Source organism: Poecilia formosa, unplaced genomic scaffold (genome assembly GCF_000485575.1).
Source record: "Poecilia formosa unplaced genomic scaffold, Poecilia_formosa-5.1.2 Scaffold156, whole genome shotgun sequence".
Classification (NCBI taxonomy): Eukaryota; Metazoa; Chordata; class Actinopteri; order Cyprinodontiformes; family Poeciliidae; genus Poecilia; species Poecilia formosa.
Genome location: NW_006800095.1, coordinates 734,514 through 753,206, shown reverse-complemented (window position 1 = coordinate 753,206; position 18,693 = coordinate 734,514). Strand labels below are relative to the sequence as shown.

The window sequence follows — 18,693 nt, the reverse complement described above, 5'->3', positions numbered from 1 at the left end:
AGAGCTTAATTGACATTGTGGGTAAATGCGAGGATGCTAATGATCTTAGCAACAATCTGTGAAGAAGGACACCAATGCCTGAAATTGTCACTAATTAACAACATGCCACTAATTATAGGTATCTTTAATTGCATAGCAACCTAGGAAATTGTCAGAGGAAAGCCACCTGATACATGGAAATTATTTTTTAATTACTGCTAACGCATTCAGGCATCGTTGCAGCCTTTTGTGGCTTTTGACAATTACTCATCGGCCTAGCTATCCATCGAACTTCAACCTGAGATTGTCATGCATCTGATTGTTCCAGAACTGATTAACTTAAAAAAAAAAAAACTTTCGAAATTTCTCTGAAAGCGAAGTGGAACTTTGCATTTTGTTCACGCATAGCCCAAAAAGGCATTCAATCTAAATGCACTCATCTGTATTAATTTCCATGCAGCAGAATATGCAGCAGGGCTAATCAAACCTGCTGTAAAGTATTTAACTAAGTCCCAGAGGGATCTCCAGTGCAGTGATGTAGACACTAAACGCTGGTCCCGCTGTCCGTCTCCCTGACAAATGAGAACGGTGAACTTTCCTGTGACATCAACAGCTTTGTCCCATGTGAATATTTTCAGTGCGGGTCAGGCCCAATTATGTGCCGAGCCATCATTGATGTTGGAATCAATTATATCACGGCTATTAGGGAGGCTGACTGATGTCTGTTGCACAAACAAAGGATTTCAATTAGAGCATGGGGGCCAGTTCATTTGTCTGGTGGCAATATATAGAGTGGTTGGCCTTTTAATTTCCTTTAAATTAGCCCTTAATGAGGCCATAATTGGCACCCAAGACTTTGCTTTCATATTTCAAGAGACGAGAAAAGAAATTTATAATTAGACGGTCTTATCTGAAGGCATCCTGCCTCCCAGATGACAGGGTTAAGTATCTCAGCCTCCATATTCCTGAGCTACAGAAGGAATCTCGGAAATGTGTCACTGTGCAGCCGGCAGGACGTGTTTGTGTGCGACGCCTTACGTAGGACACGTCTAATAATATAACAAGCCAACAGACTTTCCAGGTTGATATTTCAGGAGTCACAGCAGGCAAAACATGTGTGGCTGGAGCGCGTGTGGTGTAATTGCTGTGTGCACCACGCCCTGGGTTTGGGAAGGGGCTGGCATGCTGTTTCCCTTTTTATCACACTCCAGACCAACAAGCACATAGCTTTGAAATTCTGCTGCGACACACCCTCCTCTCAGGGCTTAGGGCCATTTGTTTTGGAGGGGAGCTCGGCCCTTAAAATAGGGTCGATGTTTCGTCATGTGCTGCACAGTTGTACTTTATTTTTGAAGTTCTATCAGAAGACCCTGCTTTTAAGAAACCACATTAGAGCAACTGTTAAATGCAGCAGGAGATTTTGTCACACAAGGTGAGGGACTTTAAAGAGTTTGTTCTTTTTAACAAAGTTGCGGTATCATAAATCTTCCCATTTTCAATTCAAATTTTATTCCTATTTTGTTGATTTAAATTCTTTTTCTGCTGGACACTGATGCTTTAATGATTAAAGTTGAAACAAACTCGGTTTATATGCAGTTTTAAAAACTGCTTATAAGGAATTCTCTGAAGCGTGGGCTTTGTTGGCACTTACCTCCATTTACTTTAATAGCTCTAAATAAAATACACAGCATCCAGTTGCTTCAGAGGTTTGTCAGAAGACCTGAGTGAACAAACAGCATCCGGAGGACCAAAGAACACAATAAGACAAGTCAGAAAGAAAGGAGAGAAACTTAGAGCAGAATTTCTTTAAGCATTTCCAAGAACATTTGTTCAGTCCACCGTCTAAAACTGGAGGGAGAATGGCTCCACTGCATTCCAACCAAAACATGAACATCTACCTAAACTGTTTAATCAAAGAACCAGTCAAGTCCACTCATGGTAGCTCTGGAGACACAGGTGAGCTGTGAGAGCGTGACTTTAGTTTTTCACAAATTAAATGAGGCCACAGATAGTCCTGATTTGAGTTTGTTAGTGGTGTCCAAAGTCTGTCCTCAAGGGGCCAATTGGCCTTCATGCGACACACTAAAACCAAACCAACGGTTCATAGGAAGGCTTCTTCAGAAGTTTGACATGCTGAGACGGTAGTTGAACTTTTTGAATTAGTTGTGTTGGAGGAAAAACACACCCAAACTGGCATGAGATCGGCCCTCTGGGACTTGAGATTGACACCCATGATGTAAAATGGAAAAGCAGGGGCTGCAGGTCCTGTGTGTGTCTTTGCTCCAACACAGCTGATTCAAATGGCTAAACGAACCTCGTCCTTTTCTAACCTAGCTCTACAGATGAACTATTCAATTAATACAGCTATGTTGGATGTTGGGAACATTTTAAACACGCATGACACCGACCATTAAGGATCGTCTTTGGACACCACTGACATAGAAGAAGGTGCTCTGGTTCATACTAACCCAAAATCTAAATTCTTTTTTTTTTTTACTTGCATCAAAGGTGAAAACCAACACTGCATAAAATCCTTAATAAAACCTCATGGTGAAACAATTGCAGCAAAAGAGTTTTGAGAAGTTTTTCTTCAGCAGAGACAACAAACCTGGTCTCAGTTGATTGGATGCTTGGTGAACTAAATGCAGGGAAAAGATGACAAAAGAAACCCTGATTGATGCTGCAAAATATTTGAGATTTGAATTACAGTAAAAGGGGCCTCTGGCGTATGTTGACTTGCGGGAGCTAAATGCAAATTTTTATTTAAATATTGTGTTCTTTTAATTCTGCTCCACACACATTCACTTCCTTTTGTGCTGTAAATTCATTCTAAGACATTTTTTTTTTCATTTGCGGTTATATAAAGTAAGGATGATCGTCGTTGTACTCTGTTGGCTCCAGGCTTTATCCAAAACTGAGCAGCTTCTGTAAAATATAATGTGTTTTTCTAATTAGGATTTACAGCAATAAGAGCTCTCAGTATACCAACAGTGATAACTAAAATTTTTAAACTGTGATTGTGTTTCAAAATTTTAAATGCATCTGTGTTTAATTGTTTAAAGGAAACCTAGAGGGAAGAGAAATCAAGTCATTAGCTGAGAACGTCCTAACCTGACCTTTTATCTTTGCCTTTCAACTCCCACGCTTTGTGTTTGTCACTGACTGCGTGCTAATCGTCTCAGGGCTTAAACTTAATTTAACACTTGCATGTCATAACACTTGTCAGCTGTGACATATTGAGGAAATATTGTTGATGGCCTGCAGCTGTGGCACCAGCTGCACCCCCCTGAGAAAGAGGACAGAGTGAGTTAAGCGAGAGCTGGACTTTTCCTTTTGCCCGCGCCCAGCCCGCACTCGGGTGTCTCTTGAAGGAGGGTGTAATTCATCAGTGGTGTTATGAGTCTCCTTTCTCCTCCTCAGATTGTGTTTGAAGCCATAACCTCGGGCCAGCGCGGCTTGCTGGCCATCAAAGACGTTGTGGTCCAGGGCCACCAGTGCAGTAAGTCTATTTTCCCTTCACCATAAAAGAATATCATCAAAACTGTCATTGTCCTTTTCGTGACACCCTTCCGAATACCTGTGTCGCGGTTCTGCTCAAGGCCTTCCCACTTAGACAGAAGGGCCTCAAAGGATATGTTACAGCCAAGCCCGCTATGAACCCCATTGCTCTTTGCTCAATGAAGATTTACGAGGATATAGTTGACATAGTTGACAAGCACATATGGGATATAATGTTGGAGAGGCTGTCTGAAATCTATCACTTGAGAAATGGCACAACAGCACAAAAAAAGACCTGAAAGACAAACCCCAGAAACCATCTTGCAGCTTTTTATGTCTTTTTATGTCTCTTCCTGCCTTCAACATACAGCAGGGAAAACAAATGTTGAACACGTCAATGTTTTATTCACTAATTGATTTTAAATGTGCAGCAGATGTTGGTAACAACCCAAGTAATCCTCGCATTCAAAATATCTATCTGTAGTAGGTGGAAGAACACAATAAGTATGTATTGAATGCATGAAGAGAGGGATGCAGAAAGGGAAAGAAAGCAGCTATAATCTCCAATTTTCCTGAAATAAATCATTCTCCTTATCAAAACCAGTTAATAGTTCTGACTTAAGGCATTTTGAAAGGTTTCTTATAACAAAGATATTTTACAAGAACCACATCACGATGGTTTCAAGCAAAAACCTCTCTCAAGACCTTCACAGACTTATTGCTACAAAACAATTAACTTTATTCTTCAACTTTGTGGGCACAAAAAAGGAATTTGACTTCAGTCTCGCGTCATAATCGAAGTGCAGTCACAAACGGCAAACTCCTAATCTTGAAGTAAGTATCGCTCCACATATACGCCTGTGAATTTTGCAATATTTCTGACGGAGGACCCAGAGAAAAACATCAGAATCATTAAACAACCAGAACGAAATGCTGCGTGTGATTTGAAGACAGTGTGAAAAAATTAGAAATCCCACCCAAACAAATCGTGCAACTAGTTGAGACATTTATAACGACTTTCTGTCTCATGACACAAAGTCGTTATTATCAACAAAGGCTTCAACAAGTATTTTACTCTACAATTTATTGTGTCATTCCACTTTATACAAAAAAAAAAAACAACTAATACCTTTACCTAGAGAATAGAAAGATACCTTTCTATTTTTGAGGGGAAAAATGTTTACTGAGAAAAAGACTCAAAATTTACTTTCACTTCTGTTTTTGGTGAACAATTAAATACAGATTTATTGAAAGTTCTGTTATATAAAACATGCACTCAGTAGCACATTTAATACAGTTTTCCCTCTTCAGCCTTTTGGGAGTTTCTTCATGTTTGATCTTCTGTGTGCAGAAACTCCTGTTTGTCCCCGCCACTCCAAACCGCTCAAGTTAAAACACAACGTCTGAATCAATACCACGTTGCTTCTCATCAACTGATTCATGCTTCGCTCCGCCCATCGTAGCCGAAGCATCAGGCTCCGGTTGTCGGTCACTAATGACCTGCTCACCGTCTGAAAGCAGCTGAATTCCTACAAATGTTATGTCAATAAGATGGATTTATACGGCTAAACGTGCAGCATATGAATGTATTTGAGCAAATCAATGAGTCCTTGCGACGTGGTCGGTGTTTAAATGTGTAAGTGCGAGAGGATCAATAATCTACTCAGTGGCAGTGGGGCTCCTTTGAGTGATAAGCAAAGTGATGAGAGCGACTTCTCGGTAAAGCCTGGTCAATTCGTTTTCTATTTATACGACCCGCCAGCTCAGAGGTGTTATTGTGCCGCTGGGTGGTCTCCCCAACCTCCCATCATTAAAGAAGGGATGGAAAAATAGATCTGGAACCAGACGAATTGGCAGAACATAGTTTTAAAGTAAGGGTGGTTTAACAGAAAGGTCATAAAATATTAACAAGAAGTGAGTGTTGATGATGAAAGTGATAGAATTAGAATTAGCTTTTGCCAAGTCTTTAGAGATTTGGTTATGTTTCGAATCAAGGTCGTTCCACTGAATTGCCCTATTTTTCTATGCGAACAGCAGTACTTATTAAAAAATGTTCTAAATAAGTTACTTTCTGTGGTCCTTCTCGATCTGCGAACATACTGATAATGAGCTCAAATTGGAGAGAATGGTGCTTATTGAGAAATGCCCTAGATCGCAGGAAGAATGCAAAGGAGAGACATCAGGAACTTGAGTTTTTCATTGATTCAAGATGAGGCTCTGGTTATTCATTTTTAAAGAATTTTGGTGGAGTATGTCTCACAAAGCGCCGCCAGCCTTCAACATTTCAAGGCCCTTGAGAGTTATTTACTCAGATCTCCAGTTTTTCATATGAATCCTACCTGCAGATTTCTGCTGCATGAATGAGACCAAGATGATTAATTGGCAATAAATGGCCTCTTAACCTGCACTTATGGCACTCAAGTCTCATAAAATGTCACATCTTTTCTTTACAAGATAAACTTCCCTCATTGTGAAGTCTTATGATACGGAAGTGTTTCTCTGTTTTTTTTTAGTGAACACTCCACACTTTCTGACTATAAAGGGAGTGGAAGTCAACGCTGGACAGACTGCATCTTTCCACTGCACCGTGAATGGACGCAAGAGAGACAACTTTCGCTTATGGCTTCAGGTAAGAGATCACCTTTCTCTCCAGCTGAAGATGACACCTTACACTCACCGCTACAACTAAACTACTTAGATTTCAAGCTGTTTAACCTACACATTTAAATCTGCAGTCTTGTAATCCAGGACGAGTTATACTTTTGAGTTGCTATTGTAAAGCTTTGTTATGTCTAAGCCTGTCTTGACCACTTCTATTGTCTTTATAAGACGATATGTCAACAGCATTCAAAATATTATTTTCCTTCCTCCCTTGAACGGCCATTAAATATTTATCTAATAATCAGAGGTGGTGTCCTGAGAAAACCACTGCAGTCATATGCGGTTGTGCAATTACTTTTAAAATAGGAATTATTGAGTTGATGTGATGATCTGTGTTCATATTCTCATCAAAATAATTAGAGCAAGCTGCTTGGTATCTTTGTATTTCCTACAGAACTGTAGTTTAGCTCTGAGATCTCCAGTAACCCAACATTTCCAGATCAAGGAGGGTGAAAGCTAAATTGCGTGATAAATTACCTGCATTTTTTTTTCCACCCTTATTGTTTCCTGCTTTTATCGCGGCTAGAATAAACCACAAACATGTCCCAACAAATTGTAGAATAAATATATATGTATATTTAGCTTTTTACATTTATTTGCTTTCCCTGAGTTCACTTCATTAACACTGAAAACCACTTTCAGTCGTCTGTCCAAGGTAACCACTTCCAGAGTGAAAATTGTTACTGTTAGTGTAACATCTGAGCACTGATGTATGGTGTGTTAACTGATCAGAAAAGGGTTGGATCTTTGAGTCACTGACTGGCCAGTGAAGCTGAAATTGCCTGATTCTGGTCAACAGCAGATTTCTCAGTGTGTCTGGAAGAAAATTTGTCCTGAGTGATGCAGCCGGGGCCTCTGTTTGTTTGTTGGTGGGAAGTGCAAAATTTTGTTTTGGTTTTGGCCTGACCTGGGTCCAGACGTTGATTTCCAAGCCTCACAGCTGCTTCTGTGATGAACTTTCAGATAACACAAGTTGCTTTTCTTACTTACTGCAGAATCATTCCAAGCTAAAGCTTTTGCTGCTTCCTTTTGCCCCCATGTGTGTTGAGGTGCTGCAGCTGCAAGGCAGGGGATTACAGTTGTTTCAGATCACCGCAGTACAGTCTTAACCTACATAGATGTCGACTCCATGTGGATACGGCATGCTATATCTGGCATGGAGCTGTGCAGCACTCTTGCGTTGACCTTGTTCTGAGCAGCGAAGGTAGTGCATCTGGCAAACATAACCCGAGCTGGCTGGGCTGCTAAACACACTGTCACACGTGTGATCGGTGCGAGCGTGACGCCGAGTAAAGGTCCTCTGCCAGGTACTCCATCATTTTAACAAACACATCCTCATTAGCACAGGAGCTGGAAAACAAACATTAAGTGAAGTCCCCCGATGACAGTAATGAAGAAATATTTCTAATGAACAAATGTCCCCCATCTGCCTGCTGTGAGGGGTGACAGCTGGGGAGGAACCCACTGTTTGTGCATGTGTGTGTGTGCGCGTGCGTGTGCACTTCTGTGTGATAAATGTGCTCCTCTAATCAGCCAGCGATGGGAACGACAGGATGCAAACAGACGAGAGTCGACAACAAGTACGCCGAACCGGAGTTTCTAAAACACACGCACACACTCACACACACACACACACAAGGTCAGGCCAATTTGCTTATTGAACCCTTTCCATTCCCAAGTCTCAAATGTGTGTTTGTCTGTGTTCCAAACAGGGCATCGGTGGACGGGAGGCCCCAATGAAAGCCACTAAACCTTGGAACAACCGTCGCTTCATTGGCACTTTTGATGTGGAGAACACGACCAAGGGCGACTCGGGCCGCTACCGCTGCATTGTCCACTCAGACAAAGGTGTTGGAGTGTCCAATTATGGTGAACTAACCATAAAACGTGAGTATTTGTCCAAAACACTGGCTATTGTTGTTTAGTATCGTTGCAGCTGTCTCTATAAAATGACGTATACGAAACGGCGTCATTGGATAGCAAAATCTAACTTTCAGATGTTCTTGATAAAATGTAATAAGTCTGAGGCATGAACTAAAGCTTCCCATTGATGCTCTTAATATGGTTAGTTTAATTAAAAGAAACAAAATGTTTAACCTTCATGATCTTTTCTCTCATATCCAAGCCTAATGTAGCTGCAGATGACCATCATGTGAACAGGACGGTACATTTCTGACTCTGAGAGGCCAGCTTGTTTTGAGAAAGTTGCTTCCGTTTTGGGTAACTAAGAGTTCATTTCATATAACTCGTAAAATGCTGCTGGGCTGAAGTGGGCAGGAATACAAAAGGTTTCTGGATATGAAAAGTCCCAAGTCCACAGGCTGGAGTGCTTCCCATCCCCATGACCTTCATGGATGATAACAAAAGACAAATAGAAAATGCGGCATGTCTTTTAGTAAAAACGTCCTCTAATGCCACTCTGAAAACACAAGCTGTTTAGGCTGATTTGTTGTCTGCATGACTTTAATACTGCTCCTGTAAAGGCTGTCCTTGACTGAACGCAATCCCACCTAAAAAGACCAGAAAGGCAGGAGGCAGCAGGGTTTACAGTAACCTCTCGGATATTTCACTCCTGCAGTCATTTGATATGAATTTATGGAGTCGTCCGAAGCTAAATCTTGCAAGGCCCCTTTTTCCTGCAGCCCTATAGCCCGGTAATGGCCCTCTATATTTCTTCACCTCAATTTTCTCCCTGGTGCTCTCAATTGAATTTACTGCCCGGATTTTTTTTTTTTATTCCTCAATTTTTTTTTTTGTCTCTGAGCTTTAAGTGATTGATAGGTTTAATCCTGCCCGTCCAGGATCGAGGTCTGTCAATCATGCGGGAATGGCCCAGCACAGACACAGGAAAGTGTAAAAAGAAGATAAAGTCTCCTTGCCTGAGTGTATCAGTGGGTTTCAGTGGCGTACTCAAAGAAAATTTACTGACACACCGGAGGCTCCCGGAATCACACTTGTGCATAAACACAGCAGCTAAATCACTTACACACCCCCAACCAGACAGCAGTGGTTTTGCTGATCTCTGCTTTTAATCCATTACTTGCTACATACAAGGCAAACCTGTTAGCTGTAAAATTGTCGAGTCAGAAATATGTAAAAAATCCCTCTCCTTGTTAATTCTTGTAATCCATCCCCATTTAAATTTAAATTCTGTGCCAATTTCACATCTCAGTGACTTTGACTCATTCCAGGAGGATAAAAGACATTTTCCCACTCATAAGTGTCAGACATAAAATCTGATATCTCCTCTTATTGTACAAGTCATAAAACAAGCAGCAGTGAGTTGTAAATCCTTCTTAAATGTGTGTTTCCCTGCGTCCGACACTCGTTTTTGGAGGGGTGACCGTGGAAGCGACTCTGTGGATTATGACCCCCGCTGCAGTCGCACATCCCCGCCCCTCGGCGCCAAATGCCACCTTTTCCTTCAACAGAACGACGTTGAACGCTTGATTATCCCAGATAATCACGTCTGCGTTTCATGCCAGCGTTCTGTCAGATTTATGCGCCCGTGCGTGCTGCATGCATTTCCAGAGCGCTGTGCAGACCGGTCCCGGTGCAGGCCCGTCTTTTTGCCCGTTCGCCTCCGTTTTTGATGAGATCTCCTGCAGAGCGGCCCATGGTTTTGAAAGGAGGATAATTACTGCCCCGGCTTGGAGCTGGCTCTTTTTCTCGGCCCTGGTTAGAATCACCTGGAGCCCTTACTGAGCTCAGGCGTTGTATTCTGGGCCACGCTTTGCGGCTCAAGGATGTGAAGGTTGCAGATGTGTCGGCACTAATGAGAATAGCCACCAAAAAAAAGAAAAAAATCTCAGCTCAGTTAGGCTAGCCCTTCATTTTCCTGTGACCAGCTCTTCTTATATCAGGTGGCAGATCAATTCTTTACCGTCCCAATTAGGAAAGTGTGCAACATAATGAGGACCTCTTGCATCTTAACAAGAGAGGCTCAGTGCATGCAACGTGCAAAAATAGGCGGATTCATAAACAGTGCATCCTAACTCATTTAACAACAGAGCCGAGTGGCAACTCTTGTTATTCCTCTCCAGTTAGTAGAAAGCAAATTTAGGTTGGGGGTTTGCACGTTCAAGTGTTTGAAGTATGTGCAGTTCTCAGATGATTAGTTGATTAATCAGCTTATAACAGACAATCCATAAATCCCACATGAAAAACGAATTGTTTTTTTTCTCTGTGTGTATCAAAGCTGTTGGCACCACTGCTCTTATTACTTTGTAGTATTCCCTTTTAGCAAGCAGACAGTATTCTGTCTTCTCCTGGAACATTTCGCAAGATTGGAGCAGAGATGGGGATGTTTGACCTTTGGCCAGGATCAAATTTAATTTATTTACGTTTAGTGAATGAGATTTTGTTTTGTGATGCTTTCCTGTGCATAGCCGAGCGTATGTTTTAGATCATTTGCCAGTCAAAATCTCCATTGATAACTAATATTTTATTAATCTGTAACTGTGTGTAACTGTAAATGTTGTATTTCAAAGAGGGATGTAGGTTTTCAGGCCCTTTGGAGGAGAAGCAACCCACAGCATTACAGATCCTCTTCCATACTTTACAGTAGGCATGAGGATGCTTTTTCACCTAATCATTGGTTTTACACAAGACCCAACCGGAGTGATTGTTGTCAGCGAACCTATATTGTAAATCCTGTTTCGTAGGATTATCTCTACCACCACCAGATTTCACATCAATCATACTGAGACCTAGATTTTCATCTGAACCAGAGTTTGTTTTTTTTTGTTTGTTTTTTTTTATTATTTGCATCAGTTTGATGCACCTTTCCAAATAAACCGGACTTTCAAGGCAAATGAACTGGAGCTTGATTAAAGTGGACCAAACAGGGCCGGTGTGAATGCACATTTTGCTAGGATAATGCATCACAATCCTGTATACTAAGCTATAAACTCTCGGGGTGTTATGGTCAGAGGTGGGCAGAATACCCAAAAATTATACTCAAGTAAAAGTAACTGTCCAAGAAATTACTCAAGAGTAAATAGTATTTAGTAAAAAGTCTACTCAAGTACTGAGCAACTGATCAAATTATCAATCAGTTCATATTTAAAAATTCAGATCAGATGGACCAAAATATAAAATTAAGTGTAAATTTTGGTATTTCCAAGATGAAAATAGCAATAATTCATATAAGTAACAATAAATAAATAAATAAAACAGGCAAAATATATATTTTTACCAGATCAGCTTCTGATCTGATCTGTGTTTTTATGTCTGGTGAATTTTTGGTTAAAACATGTTTGTTTTTTACTTAGAGAAGTTACTCACTGTGGGTAGAGAATCCATAAGTTTTACTCAAGTAAGAGTAGAAATACCTCACAATAAAATAATTCACGTAAAAGTAAAAAGCACAGCTTAGCAAAAATATTCAGAAAAGTACAAGTTACTCAAGTTAATGTAATTAAGTAATATTTTTCTAGTTACTCTTGTAAAACACTGAATTGGTGAATATTAAAAATATAGGTAGTAATAAAACAATGGCAGTTATTGTTAGTTTAAGTTGACGCTGGGCTTTTTCCTGGTGTAGCTGTGGGTCCATGTTGATGTCGGGGCGTGAGAATCTGCTCTGGCCGGCAGATGCTGTGGAAGGCCAAGACGCAGCTGTCGCCAGGCCGTTCGCCCGTCTGGTCAGAATCATGACAGCAGCTGCTCTCAGACCGTTGGGCACGTTCGCCGCTGTCGCCTGTGCACCGTCAACCACTTCCAGCGAGCGACTGGCTGGCTCTGAAGACCTTTCAGGGGCCCTGCTGCATGAAGCTTGAACATTAGGAAGCGAGTTGCTAATGAAGTCTTCCAGAACTCGAGTGCTTTCCACTCTTGTAATCTGTTATTTGAGGCGCTTCTGCTATGACTGAACAGAGGATTAGTGCGCCTACAGGAATTATTTCATCACAAGTGAGAAGCTGCGGCTTTTGTGAATCAATATCTTCTTGTGGTTGCTACTGGACCAGGTCACTCTAACCCATGGATGTGCTTTGGTTTATATCTGTTCAGTGTATCTCTGTCTGGGTCTTTAGGGTAACTGTCCTATTTAAATGTGAACTTTTGTCCTAGTCTGAAGTGTTTTGCTGTGTTTTTTATCTACTCGATAAGATACTAAGCCCATATGACTTCAACAAAATTAACGAAATAATCTAGCTTTTGTAGAAATGGATCTCTAAAGTATTGATCAAACAAATGGAAACTGTTGCGTGACTTTCTTATTAAAAAAGGATAAAAATGTCCACATTTTTGGGAGTTATATTGTTTTCATTTTTGAGCTTGGAATCTGATTTCGCTTATCAACTGTGATCCTTGATCTTCATCATGGTGTTTGTTCACTAATGTGCACAAACCTCCTATATATGGGCTTTATTTAGCTTTGCTTTGACCATGAAAGCCCCATTATTATTTTTTGCTGCTGAAGGCAAATTGCAAACCTGTTAAAAGCGCTGAATTCAAATAAAAACAGTGTGTGTTTGTTTTTTTTTTTGCAAAAAGTTTAAAAACATATTTTATTTCCACACCCAGATGATGCATTTTTTGTTTTTTTTTGTTTTTGCCTGTCAGACAATTTTATCTGCAAGCGGATTTCTGAGGAACTGGATGCAGTAGTTCTTAGAAATCAGTTCAATAGTTTCTGCATAAACCAGTCATGACTGAGTCAGCAGCAAAATACTTTGGCCATTTGGTCTCCTGCATCATAAGATGCTTTGCTTTCAGGAGCATGATGGCAAATGTTCCAGTAAAATCTGCCAAGTGAGTCATTGCACTTGCTTACTTCATCTAGGAATATGTTGTTTTCCTGATGCATCTTCATTTTTCCCCTGAATTATGCTCTAATATTTCTAAGTTATACTTGATCTCTGTGTGACCCGTTGTTTTCTGTCGCTTAAATTGATCTGAATGTTTTTTTTGCCTAACTTCGTTAAACCCCTTTTAAGACGTACCAGACCATGAAAGCCCATCAGAACTAGCCAGTGATCTCAGGTCTCTGTATTGTCCTGTCTGGCTCCAACATGGAGGCCGGTGCTCTTGCATGTAACTGTAGAAGATGACCATGGGGATTAGCTGGTTCGCTTTAGGTGATGATTGCAGGAAACACCAAAGGCTCGGATTAGCAGGAGTTTCCAGTCTCGACTCAGAGGTCATGTGAGGCAACCATCTGCTGAAGAAGGACCTAAAATTATGGGTTTCTCGTCCTATACACAAAAACCTCAGCTAATGCAGCGTTTCTGTTATTTTTGAGCTTTTTGTTGTTACCAACCAGATGCACAACTGTTAGTGTTTGACAGAGCTAGATGCTAGGGCTTCAACGAATGCCTTTTTATTGAAAATGAAGGAAGCTTGAACCATTATTGCATTAATATTGTCCCTCAGGAGATTTTATTAACATTCTTGTAAATGTTCGAGCTACATCCTCATACCTGGCTATAGTGTATGAAAAAACTGAAATGCTAAAATCTTTATATCTATTCCAAGGTAGAAATAATTAGCCTGACATTTCAAGAAACCTCATTAAAGTAGAAATGGCACAAGGTTTATCCAAGATTAGACAAATATTGGTGACATAAAAAAGAAAAGGTCACATTCAAGGTTGTCAGAAAGCTCCAACTTTTACAGAAAGCAATGAATCTGTTCCCGAAAAGAATGTTTTTCTTTCAACAATCCAAACAGTCACACTGGAGGTGAAGAGGGCCAGTAAACAGATTCCTGTATGCCATTATTTTCACCATTACCTTCATTTGACAACAGTAAAATAGACATAGTGGAAATGCTTCTCATATTCCACCACAGAGAAGTCTTCTCTTTTAATTGCATACTTCTAGACCTTTGTTTGAGGGTCTTTCGTATTTTGAGCTTGCACAGCAAAGTTTGTGGATTGTTTAAACACTTGAGTCTGACACTGACCTATAGTTGGCATGTAAAGAATAAATGCTGCAAAGACATATCCACGTGTTTCCTTTTCCATCCATAAACATTCGACAGATAAAGTTTTTTTTATTTTAAACTGCTGCGTCCCTAAGCTTCGAGACTTGACAGAGAGTCGAGGTCAAGGACTGGAGGCTCATCAGCAATTTTTATCTCATGCATAAGATGTGAAAACAATATAAACCACAGACTGATGATTAAGTGGAAATCTGTTTTATGTATTAAGTCCTCAGCCTGGACTATGAATGGCTCATAACATAGTTGCCCATCTCAGCTGTGGCTTCATAACAACACACATATGTCTCCTAAACCAAACTCTATAATAAGTCTTAAATGCAAATTTAGCACATGGTTTCCTATTAGGGTTTTAATCCTATGGGCAGGAAAGAGAAGAAAAGCTTCCAGACTGTTTGTAGAGCACTATAATGTAGGAAAAAGACAATTTTAACACAGAGATTAATGGGAATTAGCAAAGTCTTTGAAATAAACTTAAGGTTTTTCACAATAAGAGCACTTCCTGTTTAATTAATTATAAACGGGGCATAAACAAGTGGTTAACCAGTCCTGGGATTCCTCTTTCATCATAAATGCACAAATATCACTTTTGTTTACTGTCAAAAAATGTAAATATCTGGTTTCAGAGTGAACATTTTAAGACGTGACTTGGACCAGCTCATGGAAGACTTGAAGTGTAACTTGAACTTTGGGTGATTTATTTGATATTTGACCTGGATTTTGTAGTATACGTGTTTGTCTCTGGCTTGGACTTCAGGTGAAAAACATTAATTAACCATTTGACTTAGACATGAGTTACACCTGTTTCCAAAAGACTGGATACTTACCTCAGTGTAGAAGACTATTGGTTTGACTTGAAAGTGAAACATTAGTATTTCTCTTTGACGGTTCTCCAGCCTGTCACCAAAAGGCAAGCCTGGAGTCTTTTGGGAACAAGTCTAAGACATTAGAGTTGGCTTGTGGTGACTGACTTGATTTGAACTTCTTTAAATAGGTTTAGCATAGATGCAATGTGGTGACTAAAAGCTGCATACAGGAAAACCCTCAAACATCTGCCAGCTGAGAGTGAGGATTTAACCCAAAATGCGGTAACACTAGCTATTAGAGGGTAAGGTGTCCTAACTTTTTCTGCCTCTAGAAAACACATTTTATCTTTTTATTAAGAAAATCGGGTTTATGTTTTGTGACTTGCATGCAATTCAATTACTTTCTTTTCCAAAGATAAATAGATGAGACTGATTTTATTTTGTTCAGGACGACTGTACTTCGGTAAGCACTGAGAAATGCATGTAGCTGTATTCTCCTGTATTATAATAATCTGTTAGATATTAACATGTTATGCATTTCCTTTTGAGAGGTAAAAGCAAGCAGAAATCCTTATCGTAAGTTAACCTTTGCTACATGTATGCAGGCTTCAGAAAAGCAATTAATTACTTTTCACTCTGTCAAAAAGACACGTGGATTTGTGTTTTCCACGCTCTCATCAGTCCATTTAAACAGAATTTCAAAATTCCCCCACAGCCGCGAGACGAGAGGTTAAAGCAGCTCCTGAATTGATAGGAGGAGAAGCACGTACGAGCGTCAACCGCCTGCGCTCTTTGAATAGGAGGGTTCTGATTGGAATCAATAATTGTTCAGTAGGAACAGAATCCACCAAGGTCTGACTAGCTTTACGCTAGTTTTTAAAGTTGCCATTTCTTTCAAAATGTTTGCGATTAAATGACTCTCTGCTGTGGCTGATGAGATGCTCTATTCATAAAGATGAAAATATTGATTTGGGTTTGTTAAATGCCTTGATTATTGAGGAAAAAATAGAAAATATTCTTTGTCAGCTTTAACTGAATTTCGATCTGGTTGTTTAAAAGAAGACATTGAATTTGTTCATCTCGTTTCCGTGCGAGTTTTTATCCAGCATTTTCTGCAAATGCCTATGCTGTTCACAAAAACCAGAAAATACATAACTAGTGTTTTACATTAGCACATTTTCCTGCTGCTAAGCTGCGACAGTCTAACGTTGGTTAAATTTTCTCTGCCCGTAGAGCCTCCGGTGCCTATCGCCCCACCCCAGCTGACCGCCGTTGGAGCCACCTACCTTTGGATCCAGCTGAACGCGAACTCCATCAACGGGGACGGTCCGATCATCGACAGGCAGGTGGAGTACCGCACCGTGTCGGGAACCATGTACGACCTGCAGCCCGTAGACAAGACCACGCACAAGATCGGCCACCTGGACCCAGACACCGAGTACGAGATCAGCGTTCTGCTGACCAGGCCGCTGGAGGGCGGCACCGGAGCTCCCGGACCTCCTCTGAGGGCCAGGACCAAATGTGCAGGTGAAAACCCAACACTTAGTTACATATAAACAACTGCTGATTTAGGTGAAAAATACAAAACATGTGTAAGGATGCATGTTGGTCTTTTGTACTCAGCTGGAAATATAAGAGCTATGAGTTTTTATGAGATAAAAACGGAAATCAGGGATACTTAAGTTAAATGCACCAAATATAAACACGAAGTGTTTAGCATGTAGGCAAAAAATATTTAATCTTGTTCTTGTCTGACCAGATGCTTGCTGTGCTTCACATATAACTACTGGAAAACTGCAAACTGGATTCATAATGGCTTTTTTTTTACGTAGGTATTTTTCTATATTTTAAAAAGAAGGACCTCAAAATTTACTTTTATTTTAGACACTAATCCTCCTCCATAGAATTCTGGGCTCAATTAAGTACTCTTATCTTATCTTATCTTATCTTATCTTATCTTATCTTATCTTATCTTATATATAATTGTCAATGGACTAATTTCTTGGTGGATTTGCTTATTGGCACCTAGATTAATGATTTATTGTGAATCCATGTTGTGATGGAAACCGTCCATTGACAGCCAGTCATTACTCCAAACTTTCACAAGCTGTAGGACCCAGAAGTCAAAGTGAGTTTTTCAGACCCAAGCTGATCAATGCAGATCCAAACTATAATATTCTCACCACCTTGCTTCGGGCTTTTTAACGTGCACAACAAGTATTTTTCTCTTTACCAGTCTCTGTTTGATTGTAGGAACATAAAAGTTGAAACTAACAGCTGCAACCGTTTCCTGTGATGAATTTTGCAACCTCTTGGAAATTTCTTTTTGCATCACTCTGGCCTCAGGCGGCGTTCACCAAGGCAGCAGTTATAAAAAGTATTGATGAGTGACATCTATGTTTGATGGTGTTTTTCAGAAATGCCAATATGAACGCAAAGAAGCTACAAGGTTCTGCAGGTGGCGCAACTCATAACAAGCCAAGGCTCAGTGCAGTTTAGTACGTGCCCCTGTGTTGTAATGTGCTTTACTCTCTCAAATTAGAGAGGAAGACACTCATTATAGATGTTCACTGGATATCTGCACTATATTTGAGTTATGGAAGTGTGAAATTAACAAAAGCTGCATATCTGATGTTTAATTTCATTAATTATTTTCTGCATGACGTAAAGCAAAGTGAAACCTTCTTATTCAACTCGGTTTATTTTTGTTTTTGCAGCAGGTGATGATGCTGCATGTTTTCTCATTTAGCTTGGCCTTTTTGTTTTACAACCTACAGAGATGGATCTCAGAGTTTCTTCTTTATTTAATGTCCTTTCCTCTGGCCAGATTTGTATTTTGTTTTGTTCTCTTTCAAATAATGCTGCAAGAAAATCGCAAAAGGCTTGGGTAAATCCTTAAATACATTTATTAATCCTTTTTTTTATTATTTATTTGCTAAAGTAAATTTTCTGTATCGTTAAGTCTGTATTTGTCACTACATTGTATTGCAGGTCCTTCTTGAAAATGAGATCTGGATCTCATTGGGGTTTTACCTGGTTAAGTAAGGGAAATAAAACAAATAAATAGATGAATAAAAGACCTTCAAAAAAGCATATCCAATGACAAAACTCCATTCCAAAATGCTGAGTCGGGTGTTCTCCTTCCCTCAAAGCCCCATCAGCTGTTTGAAATCCTTATGAAGCGACAGAACAATATCCTGATCATGTACGAAGCAAATTGGCAACTCAGATTCTGCATCATTATGTTGCTGCTGTGCCGCAGGGAGTCAAACTCAAACATGTGCGAAGATGTCTGATGGTTTTGAACCAGCTGCCCTTCTCACAACATTAACCAGCTAAATCCCCCTGCCGGACTCGGATGCCAACTCGTGAGACAAAACAAACGGAGGATCAGCAATTTCCTTCACCTAATACTGCTTGGTGTCCAGAGAAATGCTGATGAGAAGGAGAATGTTCTCCCCTCTTACCCTCCTGCCCACTGTGAAGGTCATGAGCTCATACATTTTTAGTTTGGTTGATAGCGAAGAATGAAGCTACCTGCGCCGCCCTCTGAGCTGGGCTGCCGCGTCGCCGGGGGGTCCTGCCCCTGCCACCCTGCCGGTCACAGTCAGGGAGATTGATGGCGCTGCCTCCTGAAGTGTGTTTGAGGAAGCGGCTCTTGATCTTGTCCGGGTCTCTACCGGTCTTTGCCTCTGACAGGCCGGGCCTCAGCGGCGCTCCTAATTGAACGGTTAAGACTCGCCAGGTCTGTGTGATACATCACCGCTGATGCGGACAGGCCCAGAGACTCGACTCGCTCCCCCCT

At 40.5% G+C, this 18,693-nt stretch overlaps 1 protein-coding gene across 1 annotated transcript in view; it reads left to right on the top strand.

Annotated features, from left to right (window-relative positions):
• LOC103146336 (protein tyrosine phosphatase receptor type M) overlaps window positions 1–18,693 on the top strand; it is a 205,350-nt gene that overhangs the window by 67,449 nt on the left and 119,208 nt on the right. Inside the window, exons 4-7 of the mRNA XM_016677466.1 lie at window positions 3,400–3,478; window positions 5,991–6,106; window positions 7,851–8,025; window positions 16,122–16,415. Of these exons, the coding sequence (XP_016532952.1) occupies window positions 3,400–3,478; window positions 5,991–6,106; window positions 7,851–8,025; window positions 16,122–16,415 (664 nt within the window). The remainder of the gene's footprint in view (window positions 1–3,399; window positions 3,479–5,990; window positions 6,107–7,850; window positions 8,026–16,121; window positions 16,416–18,693) is intronic.